Genomic DNA, 22,737 nt, shown 5'->3' with positions numbered 1-22,737 from the left:
TTGCTGCAGCATCCACTGCCTCATTACCAGGGATGCTAACATGACCTGGAATCCACACTACACCAATCTCACAATCAGAGCTTAGGAGAGTGTGAAAAAGTTTCTGGGTTCTCAACACAAGCGGATCATCAGAATTCAGACACTGCAGGGACTGAATGGCGCTGAAATCTGAATGAAATCTGCCCCGAGGTTGTCTAATTAAAAACAATAAAGCTCTGTAAAAAGCATAGAGTTCAGCAGTAAAAACGCTAAAAACGCTCAATATATATTTAAATATCTGTTCATTTGCAACAAAGGAACAACCAACATAATCATTTATCCGGGATCCATCAGTGAAAACTAAAGAATAATTTGAATATCGTGATAAAAGAACACCAAGACGAAATTTATAAACAAAAGCTGGTGTAAAATTCTTAAAACTTCGGCTCAGACTTATATCAAACATAGGACGTCACATAATCCACGGTGGAGTGGCCATATATTCCAGTGTGCGAACTGTTGGCAAGCGGATGTTGAGCTCAGAGCAGTTCACAAAACCGCACACGTGCTGGACGAAGTCTCGGTGGATTTTCACTGTATGGGCCATAAAGAAACGAATGGTGAAAGGAGTCGTAACAATTGTGCCCAGGCTGTGAGCAGAGCTTAACGGCATATGAGCACAAGACATTATTTCGCCGATTCAGTGATGGTTCTCCCGTTTTGCAATACAAGCTCTCTATCCAACTCGTTCGGAAGGCCCCTGTAGCGAGTCATATCCCATGATGATGGATAGTGTCTAGGAGACGATTTATTTGCTGAGCCATAAATTATATATATATCAGTGGCGTCTCCTGACTTTGATCTTAAGGCGTTGGCAAAGAAAAAAATTAAATAAAACATACTCTATTAACCTTTACACATTCCCTCATATTTTTTTTGTGAACAAATAATAGGAAAGTCATTCATAAAGGTAATTTGCGTAAATTTTTAAACATCAGTAAAATTGAATCAAGCTGACAGAGTAAACATCGATTAAGATAAATCTAAACAACATATAAGTATAATTAATTGAAAACCAAAAGCACTAAAGCTGTCTCGTTACTCACAGTTATTTGAATTCGAAATCCACCCTCCTTTCCTTCTGCAAGAATTTCTTGATTACTGCTTCGTAGAACCTGGATTTGTCCTCTCGTAAGCTGGCAAGTAATTCCTTCTCGATTGAGATAAGGCTTAAGTTAGTCATCCGGTTGTGTGTTTGAGTGGAGCGGCAGTAGGTGTGGATCCTCTTCAATGATGAGAATGACCTCTCCACAGATGACGTAGTGCAAGGAATTGTAGAGACCAGCAATGCTAATTTGTATATTTCCGTAAATCCACTCATTAAATTCATGTCCAATAGATAATTTACAATTTGAATTGGCATTTTGTCCGTCCCTTCATTAGAAGCATACCATATGTGAAGTTCATTCTGGAGTTTGCTTACATTGAAAACACTGCCATAAATATTTTGCACTCTATTTAATAAATCATTTGGGAAGTTTTCTCTTTTATTGAAGTGGGCCATTTTTGTTGGATTTATCAAATTAAAATACTGTAGCTTTTCAAATGATGCAAATCTAATTGTTAACTGGTTGCTAACATTATCAATGATTTCGAAATAAAGTCGCTTGAAATAATCTCGCTGTGACTCAGTGTTCAATCTCCTCTTTTTTACTTCAATCACCTCTTCATCTTCCACAGTATCATGAATAGAAGACCACACTGCTTCGAAATTCTCTCTTTCCTTTTGCAGCTGCTGTTGAAATGCTGTAATTTTAGTACTGGCATACAAAATATCAACATTTTTTTGACTGGAGTATAGTGAACAAAACATCTGAAAAAGCAAGTAGGTTAGATAGAACCTTTATTAAAAATATGTTCTGGAAATCCTTGAGGAAGCTAGAAAATCCATTTGCGGTCATTGCAGTTATATGATCAAAGTTTCCACTTTCCTTAACATGTTCAAAGAACATTATCAATGCTTCTCTGTTCTCACTGACTGTATGGATAATTCTAGAGGTAAAATTCCATCGGGTATTAGACAATGATGGTAGCTTTCGGGACATGAATGCTGAAAGCTCATGTAACCTCTTAGAAGAATGAGAAAAAAAATATAGGCAGTGATTTAAGACCGGAAAAAAATACTTTTAGGTCCTTGTTACATTCTAATGATTGTTGAAGTACTAGGTTCATAACATGAGCATAGCAGTGCGTAAAGAGAGCTTTAGGATATTTTTCCAGAACTTTGCTTTGAAGTCCGTTGAGGTGACTATTCATCACGGCAGCGCCGCCATATGTTTGAGCGACTAGTTTTTCCCCACAGTTATATTGTTCTATTATTTCATTGACATGATCAAAAAGAGCTGCTGCAGTTCTGTCAGCGCTCACGTCACGAAACCCAAGAAACAGTTCTACTACTTTCTTCTGTGAAACTGAAAAATAACGAAATACTGTTGATAACTGTGACTTATTGCTTATGTCTGATGTTTCATCAAGCATAATAGCCACAAAATCCGTATTCTGAATTTCGTTGTAGATTTCATCTCTCAGAACATTGGCTACTGAATTGATTAAATCATTTTGAATGCTTGCCGAAGTACCGCGGAAAACTGTAGACGTTAGTAAATGTTCTTTCAATGGTGAATCGAACTCTGCACTTGCAAGAAGAAATTCCACGTAATTACCTTTGTTTATAGATTCTGAACTTTCCTCGTGGCCTCGAAATGACTGTTCCTGTTTCGCTAAATAGCAAACAGCATTAATCAATCTCTTTAATATTTCCCTGTTCTTTTTTACTTTTATCGTTATGCAGTTCTATTTCAACCTTTCGTTGAGAATCCAGAAGAACATCAATTCTAGTAGGGGATGCAATAAATCTGTTGAACGTTAAAAAACTAGCGAGATGAATTTCTGACTCACCATGTTTCTTCACAGCGGTATTGAGGTGATTTAAATCACCATACCCTTGCTGATTCCAAACAGTTTTCTTTGTTGAGAATAACAAACATGTCCAACAATAAAATCTGTTCACTACATCACAGCCGCAAAGCCAGTTTGAAATCTCATATAGCTCTTTACGAAAATGTCTCTCGAACCCCCTTCCAGTTCCAGTAGCACCACATTTGCCCTTTACAGACGTTGATATTATTAAATTAGGACATGGTCTGCTGCTGTCAATAACTTGTTTTTTCTGTGTGTAAGGAAGCGATGAAAAAGGACTATGTAATAGTTTTTGTACAACGCTTTCACTAGCCATCTTAAAACGATATATACCGCAACATACGCAACATCAGCGATAGCTGCTCATGCTGGTACTGGCGTGTGGCGTTGGAAGTAATTTCAACGTCCTGAGGAGCTAAAAGACGAGGGAGAGTGTGAGAGGGCGCATGCGCAATGAGTCTCTTACAGCGAGGGTTCAGCAAGTAACTCGTTGCAACGCCATGGCAAAGTTTAGCACGTTTCATACTGCTAGGCTAGGCCGCTAGACGATAGATAGCAGTAGCAGTTCAGTTGAAGCGTTAATAATCATTATTAAAGAAAAACACTGATGTAATGTACTTTATAATAACGGAAGTGCGCACAATGTGCAGGATAATATATTATTTTAGCTTTCGCTGCTGCAGAACTTGGTCAGTGAAACTAATCGGTTTTTACACTCCATCACATGGTAACTTCCACATAGTTCGTCACAAAGTAAACACATGCACTCTTCGTTCGGGTCGTGAAAGCTTGTGTTGCGGCATATTTTGAAGTGGAAGCCGTGGGTCGCGAATCTGGTCACCAGGTGTCTCTGTAGGTAGTTGGCCTCCTTCCACTCCTTTCTGGCCATGGCGTCCGTGACGTAGAACTCCTCCCATATTTCTGCTTTCTTACGTTGGTGTTCGAGGACGGTGCTCTCATATGCTGATGTTGATGGCAGTAGAAATTACAGCTGTAGGTCTTCTAGTACCATAAGTTCTCTGGTTAGCTCATAGACGATTCTGGATGGTGCAAATCTGGACAGGCCAAGTACCCGTTTCAGATATGTCACTTTCACTTTCTCGAGGTCCTTCAGGTTACTTTTAGTGAGGTATACGGATTAAAAGAATAATACCATAATTTCCTAATTTTATTTGGGCATTGGCGCACGACCCGCACCCCCCCAGGAGACGCCACTGATATATAAAGTAAATAAATAAATAAATAAATAAAAGTTATATTATGAACTTCATCATTTGAAATAAATATTTTTTAAACATTATATGTTAATTTTTATAAATTTTATAATTTTTATAGTGACTATAATAGCATTTAAAATTCATTAATTTTTATAAAGTTTATAGTAAAGCTGAATAATGAGCACATTTGAATTATTGGTCGACAATGAATTTTCGCCAAAAGTATTATATGTACAGTATGTTAGATATTGTTGCGCTGATTTCAGATCTGGTTTTACTTTTGTCATATCGCAAATAGTTTTCAATCCATTCATAATAATCTCTTAAGTCGCTCCGTTTATTTCCGTGCGGCTAATAGCGCGGCACTCTTTAGTGCCTTATCTTTTGCTGCGTACCCCACGCGTAAACTTCCTGTCCTAGATAAAAATTATCTTGTCCTTTATCATCCCCATGGAATCATCTTCCTCAGCCACAGTTTGCAGATTGAAAGATACACAATCGTATTACAGAGTTATAGTGAATCTTGTGTGATAGTGATATATTTAGAGGTGCTGTGTATTTTACATCAATTAATAAGGTGAGTAGGCCTGTATCTTTTACCTGTGCATGTAGTTTTTCATAGGTACCTTGTTTAACTAAAAATATAACACATAATCTCGCAATTCTTACTGGGGAACATTCCAAACACCCCCTCCCTTAATTTTGGGAACTCATTAGGACCTCGGTATATTTACGCATTATAAAAAATATAATTTATTTGGAGAAATTGTACGCAAATAGAGGTAAAGGTACTAATAGGCTTTATTCTGTTGCAGATTAAATCACCTATCATGCCCCGAAAATGTCTAAATCATCCCAACAGCTTCTGCTACATATGCAGTTCCTTCATCCCGAAATCTCAACGGCGTACAATCACTCCACGGCTTCAGAAATTGTATCAATTGTACTTTGGTTGTCCTCTTGGTGATCAGGATAAAGGGTGGGCACCGCATGTTGTATGTAAACCCTGTTCGACAGGCTTAGGGAACTGGGTACAAAAGAAGAAAAGGTCGATGCCATTTGCTATCCCAATGATATGGCGAGAACCGAAAAATCACACTGACGATTGTTATTTTTGTTGTGTTAACATTAAGGGTTTTTCTGCCAGAAACAAACACAAAATTTTATACCCAAATATTGAATCTGCAATGAGGCCAGTCCCGCATGACGACAACTTACCCATTCCGAAACCTCCAGAAAATGAAATGGAACCGTTCCAGGAAGTGGACTGTGACTTAGGCAGTGATAGTGAAAATTTAGGATGTGCTTCTGATCGTGAATACATTCCTGAGTTTACTAGTTCCGAACCACAGCGATTTACCCAACATGAAGTAAACAATCTCATTAGAGATCTTTCACTACCAAAAGATAAGGCGGAACTTCTAGCTTCTAGGCTTAGAGAGAAACATCTTGTTGAAGAAGACGTCAGGATATGCTACTATAGAAAACGGACAAAATATTTAGAAAAGTTTTTTTCTTTAGATGGTCCAATGGTCTTCTGCAACGATGTGCCTGGACTCTTTGAGGGACTAAAACAACAATATCTTGCATCAGACTGGAGGTTATTTATTGACTCTTCCCAGCAAAGTTTGAAGGCCGTTCTTCTGCACAATGGCAATTTAAAACCTTCTGTACCCATTGCGCACTCTGTGCATTTAAAAGAAACCTTTGAAAATATGAACATAGTACTCAAATCAATTCAGTACGATGTACACCAGTGGCATATATGTGAAGATCTGAAAGTCATTGGCATGTTGATGGGTATGCAAGGGGGGTTTACAAAATTCTGCTGCTTCCTTTGTCTATGGGACAGCCCAAATACAAGTGAACATTACACCAAACGAGACTGGAAATCTAGAAGCACTTACAACCCAGGTGAAGAAAATGTCCAGCATATCCCTCTAGTTGACAAACAAAAAATACTGCTTCCCCCTCTCCATATAAAGTTTGGCTTAACGAAAACCTTTGTGAAGACGCTTGGAAGGAGAACTTCAAAAGGATTCCAGTATCTGAGTGAAAAATTTTGTCGTGTGTCAGCTGCTAAACTACGAGAAGGGGTCTTAGTGGGTCCACAGACTAGAGAGCTACTGCGGGATCAAAAATTCGAAGAAAATTTGGATGAGATTGAAGTAAAAGCTTGGAAAAGCTTCAAGTGGTTGTGTATAAACTTCTTAGGGAAGACAAAGTCTCCGGACTACAAAAAAGGAGTTCAGGAATTACTGGATGCATATAAAGAAATGGGTTGCCGTATGTCCCTAAAACTTCATTTCCTTCATTCTCATTTGGATTTCTTTCTAAACAAACTTCGTGATGTCAGTGACGACATGGGTGAAAGGTTTCACCACGACATCAAATCGATGGAGAAACGTTACCAGGGTTTCTGGAATGAATCCATGATGTCAGATTATTGTTGGATGCTGTGTCGCGATGACACAGAAAAACAACATAAAAGACAATCATCTACTAAGCACTTCTAGCTTCCAGTTCTCTAGAAATCTATAATCCTGTTTTTAATTATCACTATAAGTGTCATAATAATTAATAATATAGAAATCTGATCATTTTATCATTACATAAGTGTATTGTTTTATTGATAATATTTAAATGTTTATGTATTTCCATAAATTTAAAGTATTGTGTGTAATTATAAATCTATACGTGGCACGAAGAAACGGAAGGTGTATCCGTAATCTGCATGAAAAATTGGTCTAGAAAAGTATAATTTGATCTCTGGCGATTAAAAAAAGTTAAATTTTGTCGACCAGTGTTATATGTTATGTTTTATTTAACGACACTCGCAACTGCAGAGGTTATATCAGCGTCGCCGGATGTGCTGGAATTTTGTCCCGCAGGAGTTCTTTTACATGCCAGTAAATTTACTGACATGAGCCTGTCGCATTTAAGCATACTTAAATGCCATCGACCTGGCCCGGGATCGAACCCGCAACCTTGGGCATAGAAGGCCAGTGCTATACCAATTCACCAACCAAGTCGACTCTATATATATATATATATATATATATATATATATATATATATATATATATAGTTACATTTTATGAACTTTATTTGAAATAAATACTTTTAAACATGTTATATGTTAATTTTTATAAAGTTTACAGTAAACAATTAAAAAAAATAAATTTAAAACATTATGTTAAAACTCACATTTCTACCTTCTTTGCACTTCTGATAAATAGGTAATAGCTTTAGTATTATGACAAATCGTGTACTCAATTACAAAATGCCCACCTGTGATAAGAACATAAGTGAAAAGTACATTACTGCATGTTCTTACAGTTCTCTTCCATTTGTCGGTTAAAGAAAAAAAAAAGTGATCTTGAAATAATTTAGTGACAGACCTCTTCATAAGAGCAGCTTAATATTAATAATATTTCGATTGATAAATAAAAAACCAAAACCTATCACTTATAAAACACGTTAATTAATTTATAGCACTAACAAATTAAACAGCACACAAAACACGAAACAGTATGTTGAGCGTCTGACTTCCACAATGTTGAAACTATTTCTCAATTCATTGTTGTGATGTTCTGAACAACAGACAAAAAGAACATTCATTAGTGTCGTGTCATTGCCTCAGAGGTTCGAATTTTATTATTTTTGTTACTATATGTTTGTCCTGTATGGTTGCGAAACTTGGACTCTCACTTTGAAAGAGGAACAGAGATTAAGGGTGTTCGAGAATAAGGTTCTTAGGAAAATATTTGGGGCTAAGAGGGATGAAGTTATAGAAGAATGGCGAAAATTACACAATGCAGAATTGCATTGCTGCACGTATTGCATTCTTCACCTGACATAATTAGGAACATTAAGTCCAGATGGGCAGGGCATGTAGCACATATGGGCGAATCCAGAAATGCATATACAATGTTAGTTGGGAGGCTGGAGGGAAAAAGACCTTTGGGGAGGCCGAGATGTAGATTGGAAGATAATATTAAAATGGATTTGAGGGAGGTGAGATATGATGATAGAAACTGGATTAATCTTGCACAGGATAGGGACCAATGGCGGGCTTATGTGAGGGTGGTAATGAACCTTCGGGTTCCTTAAAAGCTACAAGTAGGCCTAAGTAAGTAGTAAAATGACTTTGAAGTTTTTTCACCTCATTAAAATAAATTAAGTTATAAACTTGAAATTTTGGCCACAAAGAAAGGTAAAAGTTATACTATATAGCTCTCTAATATTTTAGGAGTGTAAAAACTATATTATTTACCCCTCTGAATTTTTGTGGGTAAATCTTACCCCCTTTCCCCTGTTGTCGTGCCACTGGAAATATAATTAAATTGTTACATCTTAAAAAGTTCCATTGTTCTTAAGGAGGCATGTTGTTAATACTCTTCGTTATAATTAATCGAAAAAAGGATGAGTGTGTTGATCTTTACAATATTATCTTATCTCATACTTTTTGTGATACCTATTTCTTCTTACAGTTCTTACGAGAAAAAGTGAAAATCGTATCATAGCCTACCTTCGCCTGTGAGTGTAGAATTTTCCTTTTGCATGTAACAGACGAAACACTAGATCCACTGGAATCCTTTCAAGAGACATGGCTACTGTATTATTATTCAACATAGGCCCTTCAGTACATACAGAAAATTGTTCACGTCTGAATTTGAAAATAAACTAAATTTATCTCTGTTTACAGCGAGAGATTTCAGAGCATATGGCATATGACTTGAATAATATAATCATTGTTTAGTCTTAAAGAGATAACATGCGAACTAGCGACGAACGAATTCCATTGTTGTACAGTCAAATTCAGATTTTGTAGCTTTATCGAGTGACATAGCTTAAAATTCAATCCCGGGTATAAATATTGTGCTCGAAAAAAATAAGTAATGCGCAACTCATGAGCGAGACTTCGCGATGATTTAACTATGCAACACAGCCTCACTAGCATTGGCTAGTCGACATAGACTGGCTTGAACTAGCTCCATCTTATATGCTTTTTTATTCTGAAAATGCTTTAATAAGTTCATAGAAAGATAACTTTAAAAGTATTTATAATAGGACAGTGACATATTTTTTTAACTCTGTGGCTACTACCACAATTAATTGTTGGTCTATTTTTGAGACACGCTATATAGGTTATGTACAGTGTCCCTGGAAAAGAATGAAATGATTGAATATTCCTAAATCTCTGATGTAAGAGACTGGGCATGATCGGAAAAACCAGTTAACGAATACCGGTATTGAGTTACTTAAATTCAGGCTATTTGGTTTGTTACTAGCATCGTTCCGAAATTCACTTCAAAAACTGCAAAAAATAGGGTAATATGACGTAAATAATGGATAAATATATACATAAATCGACAATGGACCTTCATGACTAGATCGACACTTCGCACAGAAAGGAAACTTTCGTGTCGTTTCAATAGCTCAGACGCTAAGACTTCTGCATGTTGTGTAGAAGAGAGCGAGTTCGATTCTTAGTCTACATCAACGACTTTTTTTTTGTCTAAATAACGTTGAAATAGAGTTTTACAAAGTCCTGAGATTAAGTGTTAAGGATCACAGACAATACAAAATTACAGGTTATAATATTATAAACAAAAAAACAAACAAACAAACAAACAAAAAAACACACACACACACACACACGCACGCACACACACAAATGTAAGTGCATATATATTAATAACTAACAATTAACAACTACATCTCGCCAAAATGTAAAAAAAAAATGTAACAAAATTGTACAAAATTGTAGAAAATTGCTAAATTGTAAAATTATAAAAATTTGTAAAAATTGTAACTGTAATATTGTAAAATGTTGACATGTTCCACATCTTAAAGCTTCATTGCTCATGTAAGATCTATGGAATAAAATAAATGAATGGAATGAATGAATGAAATAATATTCCTAAGCCACACTGACAAACTTTTACAGAGGTTTAGCTTCCTTAGGCTATGTCATTTGTTGAGTAATTATTACAATATTTTATTAATAGCTTTCCCATATGTGTAAGAAATGCACTCGTACAAACAATTTTTGGTAAAAGTGTGGCTTTGGATTATTTCATTCTCACCCCTTCAGTTGATTTTAACTATTTTATCTATGTGTTTGCAATTGTGGTTAATTTAATGTGCATTCAATTTTATTCATGTTATGATTGAATGAAAAATCACTGTTGCAGTTATTGACTAATTACATATATTAATACTAATTATTAAATGCATCTGTTAACTAACCAATTGCAGTATCTTTTGCAAAAACTTGAATGTTTAAGTTATCAATAATATTTCTGTACTATATACTACAAGACGTTAAAAGAATTTGCAATAGATTTGGGATCCTCTACTTTATAATCACTGGTTTTAATGAAAAAATATTTTCTTTCTTAGGATATCTACAAGTTTAACTTTAATAATATTCCAAATAGCTTTAATTGCATTATCTGAATTTTGTACTTTTCTATTCAAATGCATTCTATTTTCCTCTTTCATAATTTTTGATAAATTACACTGTACTTCTTGTACAACTGCAACGAGATTGAAACCTTAGCACACGTCCTAGGATCCTGTCAGCATGGAGAACTCCTGAGAAATTCATGCCATCATAACATCCGAAAACTAATAGCACAAGCCCTTAGAAAAAATCCCTCGAGGTCCATGAAGAGGTGCACTGCGTTGCGTCTGAAGGCGGCGGAATTAGAAGAGCGGACATCGTGGCTCTAGACAAGACTAATAGTAAAGGCTTTATACTGGACCCAACTGTTAGATTTGAGATGAGCCAGACCCAACCATCCGAGGTCAACAAAGAAAAACAACAAATTTATGAGCCTACTATTCCGTATTTTCGAGAAAAATATCAGATGGAAGGCACCTGGGAAGTACATGGTTTAATGATCGGAGCGAGGGGCACCATCCCACGATCAACTGTAAACACTATCAAAACATTTGGAATCCATGACATCATTCCAAAAATAATTACTTCAACCATTAAAGGGTCTGTGGCAATTCTGAAAAATCATTTATACGGAATATCATAATACCCCCCCTCCCTTTTCTATTCGTTAGTGTATGATTGTTACAAATATATGTACAAATTTATTATTTCTTAAACTTAAGCTCCTAGTTCACATTTAAATTTGGCTCATCTATCTTACTGTAATCATTACTATTCTTATATGTGTGTTATTCTGTGTTTTTGGCAACCCAGGATGCCTGGGCAGACTATTTCTTGAAATAAATTATATTAAGAACATGAGGATCATTACATTGCAACTCATTACATATAGATTCTTCTTTTTAATATATGAAATTTTTAAGTCCCTGCGTTATCTACATATTTTTACTTTTGAATTTTTTCCACAACATTGAGTGGAGAACATTCACTGAAGTGATTCTGAAATTAAGTGAAAAATACAATACATTTACTCTTAATATCAATAGTACCTGTAACATATACGTTTTCCAAGATTCATTTTGTAGACATAAATGTAAATAATCACTAGATACAGCATTTACGACTATTTTTTAGTTTTTAAATTAATATTTTGAAATTGAGGACCATTTTAAGAAAACTCAACAAACGCCATTTTTTTCGAAATGCGGGTTTTGACGGATTCTGGTCAATTGTAATGAGAGGAAAATGATGCAGTGCTCATAATATCACAAAACTCAACATTTTCCATTGAAAAGAGTGCCTCAATGTAGAGAGTTTTCACAAAACTCAACATATCCTCTAACTCAACATTTCACACTTCTATCCTGTTTCACAAGCTACAATATTTTACAATAATGTAATATATTTGCATTTTGACAACAGTGACACATTTCGGAGCTCAAATATTATATAATATTTTGTTGTTTCCTGTGTTAATTCAGTATAAATTTGGCCGCTGTTGTAAGTGCATGTATTTTATGAATGCTGATGAAAATTGGATAAGAACCCTGAGTATTCTAAATCCGTTCAAGCTACTGAAAGGGGCAGGAAGAGTAGAAGCAGAGTACGTTAATTTAAGAGTAAGAAATATATAGTTGCGCCTAAAAATAATGACATACATCCAAACTAGACTGTAATCATTGAGAACAGGGAAAAAGAAAAACGTGCTGCAGGTTCCTTCTGCTTAAATGATCTAAGTAATTTTCGAGACAGAAGTAGCACAAAAGTTGAACAGGATCATTTTTTGCTAAGACATATGCAAATTGATCTACCTAAACGGCATAGAAGAACTTCAAAAAGCTAGAAAGATTTCTATTTCATATTTCGTAAGAGGTGAAAATGGAGAAGGTTTCCCAGCAGGCCTATGTGCTGCTACGTTTAGAAAAGTGACAAGTATGTTATTACGACATTGAAGGATGACATAGGTAATTTAGAAAAAATGTTTACTCGCAGAAAAATCCTGAAATTAACTCTTAGAGATTGTTTTCAGATACTTGTGGGTCTCAGAATAAAAATTGCATACTGATTGCTATGCTTGTTGGTTATCTGGAAAGCTCTGAAGTTTTTAAAGAAATTAAACTTTTCTTTTCTTTCTGTGACCATAGCTATATGCCTCCGGACCATGTGTTTCAATTGATAGAGAAAGAGCTGAGAACACATGAATACATCATATTGGCATCAGATTATTATGAAATTATCACAATGTTTGGGGACGTAAAACTTTTGGGCAAAGGGTGGCATACTTGTGATTTAAAATCGATGACAAAAAATAATGTAAAAGTCAAATTACCATTTAAATTACCTGAGATGAGAGTACTTATGTACCAAAGAACTTGTAAGAATCGTGTAAAGTGTTATTTACAAAACACAAATTTTTCTGCACCAATACAAGTTCAAGTGTTTAAACCAAGAAAGACAAGTGCTTCTGTAATGTCTAAAGCATCTGACCTTTCACTGGTGAACCATGTCAGCAAAAACAAAGCTAATGATATGAGGAAGTTAATGAGTTACTTCCATAATGGTATTTCAGAGCGGGGAAGCTTTAAAGGGTAAAGTTTTAAAAGGATATGCCAAAGATTCTGACAATAGAATAGATTATGATGAACCATTGCACTGAGATTATTGTGCACGATTTTGATCTTCAGTGATCTGTGTAATGTATTGCACAAATAGAAACAGTTAATTCGTGCAAATAAAGAGTTCTTATAAGTCAATAACAAATTTTGGGGGGGGGGGAGCTTGAAATTAGGTTTAGTGTGTTCAATTAACTGTTTTTTAATTCAGGAGTACTTAAGCAATATTTTAAAATACGTATTAATGACTTTGATGAGGATTTTACAGCTGCGAATGAAAAATAATTAAACATTTTAAGGTATGTGCATTTAAAAAAGTGGATATGTTGAGTTTTGTGAAATTCTTAACTTTTGTCATATTTTTTTTCCAAATAATTAAGATAACAATAATAGTTGCACTTTATATGAATTAATGCATCTCTGAAAGAGGAACAATGCCCAATTTTTTTCAGAATTATAGCATCAAAGGTCTGAGAATAAACTAAAAAAAACATTTCCTGTAAAATTTTTAAAGTGGTGTTTGTTGAGTTTTGTGAAAACGGTCCTCAATTGTTCAGTGACATTGAAAACACTTAGGATTTGTTTATCATGTTCAGACAAGCCATTGATTATAGATTCTGTCGAATAGAAATTCAGTCTAATTCTGTGTACAAAATTTTTATCAATGGCCGTGCTACTTCAGCTTGTATGCTGGTGGAAAATTACTCTACGACTAAGATTTTCAGTTTCAAGGAGTGAATTTAATTTATTTTTACGGAAAAGTTCCGAGAGATAATCTCTGTTTAGACCTATGTCACTACAGATCACAAATTCCATTATGAGATTTCTAAAGTCTTTTCTTTACAAATTCAATGTTGGCTATAAATATTAATAAATGACGTAAGAAATATGAATGACTGTAGTTGTAAGTCTGATTTACGTTATAAAAATAAATCAAGAAGTTACATTCCTCGGCAAGATTCGAACTTTCGATGTTTGGTTTTGTCGTCCAATGCTTGTGTTAATAACCTACAATTTAGCTGTAGCAATGTGGTGTCATAACTTGGGGTTTGTTTACTTAATGTAATTAAATTTAATTTGATTAGTTTCGAAACAACTGGACTTCCTGTTATATTCTGTTATTTAAATATTTAAGTTATAATTGATTTATTAACTCTTTGTGCAAGAAGCCCCTTATTTCAATAATTCTATATCACGTTAAATAGTCATTGTCTACACTAAAGTATTATCGTCATCCCTCATTTCTCATCGTAGTGGCGAACCGGCGTGACATGAGAAAGCGAGTTATAGCTCTAGTTGAGGCTGGATATGGGGCTAGATCTGCTGACTGTATTGTCGGTGTTCCTGGAAATACAGCTGCGAGGTGGGTTCATAGTTACCAAAATTCAGGGGAGGTCGAAAATCGCTCTATTCCTGGGCATCCGCGGATTTCTTCATTTGAAGAGGATGCTCTCTTATTTGAGACAGTTCGACAGGACCCCTTTCGGACTGCTAACGAAATAAGAGCAGCATCTAACTTTCCCGGTTCTTCACAGACTGTGATCAGCAGGTTGAGGAACTGCGGTATTAGGAGCCGGAGGGCTGCGCAAATAGAAATATTGGGGGAAGCACCAGCTGTCGACAGTCTTGTCTTCGCTACCAATTGAGTGGATTTCGATTGGAGAAATGTAATTTTCTCCGACAAAACAACCATCTTGAGTGATTACGAAGGTCCAGTCCGTGTCTATCGTGAGGATGGTCTCCGACATGATCAGTGCTATGTGCACCGACGTGAGAGATCGGCGTGCTTTAGCATATCGTGTTGGGGGTGGATGTCTTACGATGGACTTAGCGTTATAGAATGCATCGATGGCCGGTTTAATGCAGGAACTTACGAGCACATTCTGGAAAATATATTCCTTCCTTTTGAGAACGTTTTCCCGAAGGAACTTGCTGTTCCAGTATGATAATCATCCTGTGCACTATGCTGCAAGCATTCAAAGATGGTTTCAAAGGAGACCCGAGATCGAAATCATTAATTGGCCTCCAAAGTCACCTGATTTGAATGTCATCGAAAATTTATGGGCGGAATTGAAAAAGAGAAGAATAGCCACCTATGCCCACCGATGCCCTCGAAATCGAGATGAATTGTGGAATTAAGTTGTTGACACCTGGGAAGATCTCGCTGGGGATTAGAACTTATTCCACAATCTCGTAACATCCATGCCGGATTGACTTAGAGCTATAATAGAAGCTGATGGCATGTGGAAAAGATTTTAAGTTAACATGTCTCTTTTTGTTTCTTATGATTTTTGTTTGAGGACGAATACTTTTAACTTCCAAGTAAGATTTATTTTTTTAGACGAGGTTCAGCCCACTTGTAAGGCCCAGAAATTGGGCATAAATTATTCCATATTTTTCGACAAATTAGACAGTCGAGGAACTCTGAACAAATTAATTACACCTCAATACAAAAAAGTTTTACATGGGATCGAACACGAGACGTTTCGGTTATACAGTGGAACCAACACGCTACTATATGAGCTACCGAGACAAGACAGTGACATTAGCAGCAGTCCAGAATGTAGATCCCATAGCAGGCATTTGCCATTCGGTACAGAGAAGCAATGATATTTTGTGACTCGAGCTATGTTCTGAAATCGTGGCCTTAAATGGCTATCTTCTTCGTGATCCTTATTCTGGTCCTTGTCCTTGTTGTGGTCCTTGTAACAATTCTTCTTGTATTTGTCATGTACTTTTTGTTACGTCGATATCGAGTGAACCGCGCTGTAGAACTTTTACTTCCGACGACCAAGAGTCGTCTCATTCCTTTTAAGGGTAACTGTATGTGTGTGTTGATATAAAAGTTCAATGAAAAGAGTAATAAGTGAGAAAGAAGAGAGAGAAAGGAGAAGACTATAGTAATAGTTTTCATTCCTCACCCATTAACCCTTTAGTTCTACAATCCCATAAGACATGAGTTAATGCATTAGGCCTACTGGCAATGTGAAAAGATCGCGGTTTCAAATGTAACTCATCGTGTATTATGGTTAATTGCCCCCATACCTTTAAATGTTTAGCGTCATCCATTTTAAGCATCTTATGTAGTATCAATATAGTATCAATAAATGATCACGTGTAAAAAGTACGATTGAACTAACATTTTCCTCACATGTTAAAAAAATGTAGGTGTGCTGTACAATATTATGACCTCTTCGCGTTAAGGTGCGTACACACTTAGCAAATGAACAACGAACGAATGATGAAGCAAATCTTCGTTGTTCGTTCGCTGTTTGAAGCGACGTACAAATCATCAGCAAATTGTCAGAAAACATTCACATTCACTGATTGTCCGCTATAAAGGCAGACGAAAATATAATTATAGCAAGTGCAGGCCTGTTTCATAAACACAGTAATAATAGTAAGTAATAGTATTACAGTCATGAACACAATTTTATTAACCGACTAAATTCTGTTTCATAAACGTTTTGCATGAGTAATAAAATACGTACAGTAGCCAGATGATTTGAGGTTAAGGCTGACAAACATAACCAAGTTGGTCTGCACTCTACAGCTATTTATATTATTCTCTCTGTTAGCAGTTGTTGAATGAAATAAGTTTGCAAGTACTATCTTTAATAGCAAACAACAGAGTAAATCGTAATATGTGTGAAGGTTTGGGAGACAATTTATTTCAGATAAGATTGTAAATCACTGCAACTTGAAGTTATTGTTTCTGTTATTTGATTCAGTTGATTTACGAGTAAAAGAAACAATATGATAAATCTAAAATATTGTGAACATATATTTATCATTCCTAATTGTTCACGTTTCTGCTGTTGTGAAGTTTACAATTCCAAAAACAGTGTCTCAGTGACAGAAGCGCGTGTGTGTGTGTGTGCGCGCGTGTGTAAAACTTGCACCTCATTATCTAAAGAAGTACCATATGAAAATGTTAAGCAGTGAAAACTTTTGATGACAATATTGTAGCAGCCTTAAGGACAGTGTTAACGACAGGGTTAGTGGACCCTGCAAAGCATCTTATGTAAAATATTTCAAGTTCCGTAATAATTCGGAATACTGTGCAAGTACTTGTATAAAAAGGCTTAAAAATTATTGGTGCAAGCGTAAATAAATACACATAAAAATTACTCTTTTACCAAAAATAAATAAATAATGCAATAACGACATAAGTAGAAAATATCGTGTTTGAGTTTGAAGGTGTGGATGTTGTAGAAGATTAATGTTATGACGAAATTAATAAAAATACTGAAATTGTCTTAATGGGTTTTTATTGCTGATTATGTTGTAAGTAGTATTTTCAAGAAGTTACCTGACTATACAAAATGCAAATATGTTCTAATTAGAGATTGTGATGTGGAATTGTAGATACGGTACCTATAAATCTCGTAAGTTAATTTTAGTTTACCCCTCAATAGGGATGGTTTAAAGTAGTCCATATATTTTGTAATAGATCTACTTGATATATGTCTGCAAAAGATTTTGGCTCACCAAGATCTTCACAATGTTAATTAGTGAAGAGTATATAGATTCAGGTTGTCACAAGTATACATTGAAAAAACATTTCAATAGGTACAGAAAATATTAATATTACTGTATTTTGTGATGTAAATGTCCCATAGGCATATATTTCTGAACAATTATTATAATTTAAAAAATGACGAGAAAGGAGGGAAAAAACGTTAAGTTCAATCATTCAAATAACATAAAATAAAGTAAAATATACAGTAATTACTTTCGAACAGTTCTATACTGTAATTGAATTTAATTTAGGTTTCACCCTTTCCAATTGTTTCTCTTTTATAATTAGATAAGATAGTTTTCAATTTCAGCCTGGTCCATCTACATTGGCGCCTATGACAGTTTGTAAGTATTTGTAAGTATGGAGAGGGACTTTGTTAGTAATTCATTTTGTCTCTGATGTTTTTTAAAATGAGGAAAAGATGTGAAAATAACTTGAAGAAACAGAGTTTTTTGCGAAAAGTTCTCGAATTGAAAGATCAACTATTTCATTATATTCGTAACTTTCTTGCATATGGTTGTAGGATATTCGTTGTCTAAAATTTCTTGGACGTCGGACAAACACTTCCTCTTCACCACTATTTGAGTCAGAATTATCCATTTCAAATGTTTTCACGGCTTTATCTTCAAAATCTAATCCTGCATTGGCATTTACTTTTTACAAATTATTAAACTATTACTTAAAATAGTCATGGAACTAACGTTAATATTATTAATAAATTTAATTATCTTTGCTGCTTTATGAAACACTTTAGTAATATTGTTATTTATTTTAGTAATAATATGAGCGTTTTCAGTAATAAATAATATTATTAACTATTACTTTTATGAAACAGAACAGTAATAATATTACTTAATGTTATTACCTTTTTAGTAATGGTATTGAACTATTAATTTTCTGAAATAGGCCCCAGGGGAAAGTTTCAGTACACGGATACCTCACTGACAATAATTATCTTAAAACACTAAAAAAGAGATTTGTCTGTGTTTGTCGTATGCGCATCATGCTTACGAAAAGACACTTTTCAGTGCCAATAATTTATTTTGTGTGCACAAGGTTGGAAATTTGTTTTTTTTTTTTTTTTTTTCTGGGCGTGAATTTGTCCAAAAGGAACGACATATGTTTATACGCGAACCAAGTTGACTCGTACACTTCATCACTTCCCATTCCAGATCTTTTTGTGGACTTCTGTCTTTCCCTCCGGAATGATGTCAGTAGGGATTCAATTTTCAATTTTCTTTTTGACTTCTGCTCCCTACAATAAACAAAATCATGTATCCACTGAAAATAAATAAACAAAAATAATTTTCAAATTTTGCACGTGTTTGACTCGCCTATCTTGCAGCTGAACATCTTTCCAATAGGTTCCCAAACATCATGTTTTCTTACTTTATTGTGGTAAGTAGGATGCTTGGGATTCCATGAAGTTTCCTGCTACTTATATACATTAATAAGATGTATAACAGCGTCTTCCGTCCACTCCAGTTTCGACATCCTGTTAGTGAAATTGAACTAAGCGCTGCGTTCTGCTACGAACTACAAGCTAGTGGCGAATCCCGTCCACAAAGAATACCAACTTCCTTTGATGTACCGACAAGCGACGGATCACTTCGGAAGGCGAAGGCAAACCAAACAATCGGTTTGCCTTTGCTGCGAAGTACACACGTACCGATTTCAATCAACGAACGAACGACAAACGATTGCATTCGTTGATTGAAATCGGTACGTGTGTACGTCGCAGCAAAGGCAAACCGATCGTTTGGTTTGCCTTCGGAAGTGATCCGTCGCTTGTCGGTACATCAAAGGAAGTTGGTATTCGTTGTGGACGGGATTTGCCACTAGCTTGTAGTTCGTAGCAGAATGCAGCGCTTAGTTCAATTTCACTAACAGGATGTCGAAACTGGAGTGGACGGAAGACGCTGTTATAAATCTTATTAATGCATATAGGGAGCAGGAAACTTCATGGAATTCCAAGTATCCTACTTACCACAATAAAATAAGAAAACATGATGTTTGGGAACCTATTGGAAAGATGTTTAGCTGCAAGATAGGCGAGTCAAACACGTGCAAAATTTGAAAATTATTTTTGTTATTTATTTTCAGTGGATATATGTTTTTTGTTTATTGTAGGGAGCAGAAGTCAAAAAGAAAATTGAATCCCTACTGACATCATTCTGGAGTGAAAGACAGAATTCCATAAAAAGTTCTGGAATGGGGAGTGATGAAGTGTACGAGTCAGCTTGGTTTGTGTATAAACATATGTCGTTCCTTTTGGACAAATTCACGCCCAGAAAAAACAAAGTTCCAACCTTGTGCACACAAAATAAATTATTGGCATTGAAAAGTGTCTTTTCGTAAGCATGATGCGCATACGACAAACACAGACAAACCTCTCTTTTTAATATTTTAAGATAATTATTGTCAGTGAGGTATCCGTGTACTGAAACTTTCCCCTGGGGCCTATTTCATTACTAAAAAGGTAATAACATTAAGTAATATTATTACTGTTCTGTTTCATAAAAGTAATATTTAATAATATTATTTATTACTGTAAACGCTCATATTATTACTAAAATAAATAATAATATTACTAAAGTGTTTCATAAAGCAGCAAAGATAATTAAATTTATTAATAATATTAACGTATTTTAAGTAATAGTTTAATAATTTGTAAAAAGTAAATGCCAATGTAGGGTTAGATTTTGAAGATAAAACCATGAAACCATTTGAAATGGATAATTCTGACTCAAATAGTGATGAAGAGGGAGTGTTTGTCCGACGTCCAAGAAATTTTAGACAACGAATATCCTACAACCATATGCAAGAAAGTTACGAATATAATGAAATAGTTGACCTTTCAATTCGAGAACTTTTCGCAAAAAAACTCTGTTCCTTCAAGTTATTTTCACGTCTTTTCCCCATTTTAAAAAGCATAAGAGACAAAATGAATGACTAACAAAGTCCCTCTCCATACTTACAAATACTTACAAACTGTCATAGGTGCCAATGTAGGTGGACCAGGCTGAAATTGAAAACTATCTTATCTAATTGTAAAAGAGGAACAATTGGAAAGGATGAAACCTAAATTAAATTCAATTACAGTATAGAACTGTTAGAAAGTAATTACTGTATATTTTACATTATTTTATGTTATTTGAATGATTGAACTTAACGTTTTTCCCTCCTTTCTCGTCATTTTTTAAATTATAATAATTGTTCAGAAATATATGCCTATGGGACATCTACATAACAAAATACAGTAATATTAATATTTTCTGTACCTATTGAAATGTTTTTTCAGTGTATATTTGTGACAACCTGAATCTATATACTCTTCACTAATTAACATTGTGAAGATCTTGGTGAGCCAAAATCTTTTGCAGACATATATCAACAAGTAGATCTATTACAAAATATGTGGACTACTTTAAACCACCCCTATTGAGGGCATAAACTAAAATTAACTTACGAGATTTATAGGTACCGTATCCACAATTCCACATCACAATCTCTAATTAGAACATGTGTATTTGCATTTTGTATAGTCAGGTAACTTCTTGAAAATACTACTTACAACATAATCAGCAATAAAAACCCATTAAGACAATTTCAGTATTTTTATTAATTTCGTCATAACATGAATCTTCTACAACATCCACACCTTCAAACTCAAACACTATATTTTCTAGGAACGACTTCACCGCGTAAGTACTTATGTCGTTATTGCATTGCTTATTTATTTTTGGTAAAAGAGTAATTTTTATGTGTATTTATTTACGCTTGCACCAATAATTTTTAAGCCTTTTTATATAAGTACTTGCGCAGTATTCCGAATTATAACGGAACTTGAAATATCTTACATAGGACGCTTTGCAGGGTCCACTAACCCTGTCGTTAACACTGTCCTTAAGGCTGCTACAATATTGTCATCAAAAGTTTTCACTGCTTAACATTTTCATATGGTACTTCTTTAGATAACGAGGTCCAATTTTTACACACGCGCGCGCACACACACGCTTCTGTCACTGAGACACTGTTTTTGGAATTGTAAACTTCACAACAGCAGAAACGTGAACAATTAGGAATGATAAATATCTGTTCACAATATTTTAGATTTATCATATTGTTTCTTTTACTCGTAAATCAACTGAATCAAATAACAGAAACAATAACTTCGAGTTGCAGTGATTTACAATCTTATCTGAAATAAATTGTCTCCCAAACCTTCACACATATTACGATTTACTCTGTTGTTGCTATTAAAGATAGTACTTCAAAACTTATTTCATTCAACAACTGTTAACAGAGAGAATAATATAAATAGCTATAGAGTGCAGACCAACTTGGTTATGTTTGTCAGCCTTAACCTCAAATCATCTGGCTACTGTACGTATTTTATGACTCGTGCAAAACGTTTATGAAACAGAATTTAGTCGGTTAATAAAATTGTTTTCATGACTGCAATACTATTACTTAATATTATTACTGTGTTTATGAAACAGGCCTGCACTTGCTATAATTATATTTTCGTCTGCCTTTATAGCGGATAATCAGCGAATGTGAATGTTTTCTGACAATTTGCTGATGATTTGTACGTCGCTTCAAACAGCAAACGAACAACGAAGTTTTGCTTCATCATTCGTTCGTTGTTCGTTCGCTAAGTGTGTACGCACCTTTACATATATGGGTAACGTGTGGTACTGAGTACGAGTAGACATTTCAGGTTTACTAAAGAATTTCTATCAGGAATGTGTATAGTAGAAACTTACCTACAGATTGCACACTGTCGTTGTGCGGCCATTGCTGTAAACATAACAATGACGGAATAATTGCGAGGAGTTGTCTTCACATAATCTCGGAACTTGTTACCATTGAAACGGAGAACTGATCGCTTAAGATTCATATCAGTTAACTGTTGAACTCTCTCGCTAAGGCTTTGCCCCTGGATAAAGTAAACATAGGCCTATTATATAAACGGCTTCATACAAAAATGTTTCTATTGCTATATAAAATACA

General features: G+C 34.9%; 1 protein-coding gene across 1 annotated transcript in view; it reads right to left on the bottom strand.

Annotated features, from left to right (window-relative positions):
- Ostgamma (oligosaccharide transferase gamma subunit) overlaps positions 1 to 22,737 on the bottom strand; it is a 62,376-nt gene that overhangs the window by 39,323 nt on the left and 316 nt on the right. Inside the window, exon 2 of the mRNA XM_069848228.1 lies at positions 22,491 to 22,663. Coding sequence (XP_069704329.1) covers positions 22,491 to 22,663 — 173 coding nt within the window. The remainder of the gene's footprint in view (positions 1 to 22,490; positions 22,664 to 22,737) is intronic.

The sequence above is a fragment of the Periplaneta americana genome, chromosome 15 (assembly GCF_040183065.1).
Source record: "Periplaneta americana isolate PAMFEO1 chromosome 15, P.americana_PAMFEO1_priV1, whole genome shotgun sequence".
In the NCBI taxonomy this organism is placed as follows: Eukaryota; Metazoa; Arthropoda; class Insecta; order Blattodea; family Blattidae; genus Periplaneta; species Periplaneta americana.
Note: the sequence above shows the minus strand (reverse complement) of the source record. Positions and strands in the feature narration are given on the sequence as shown.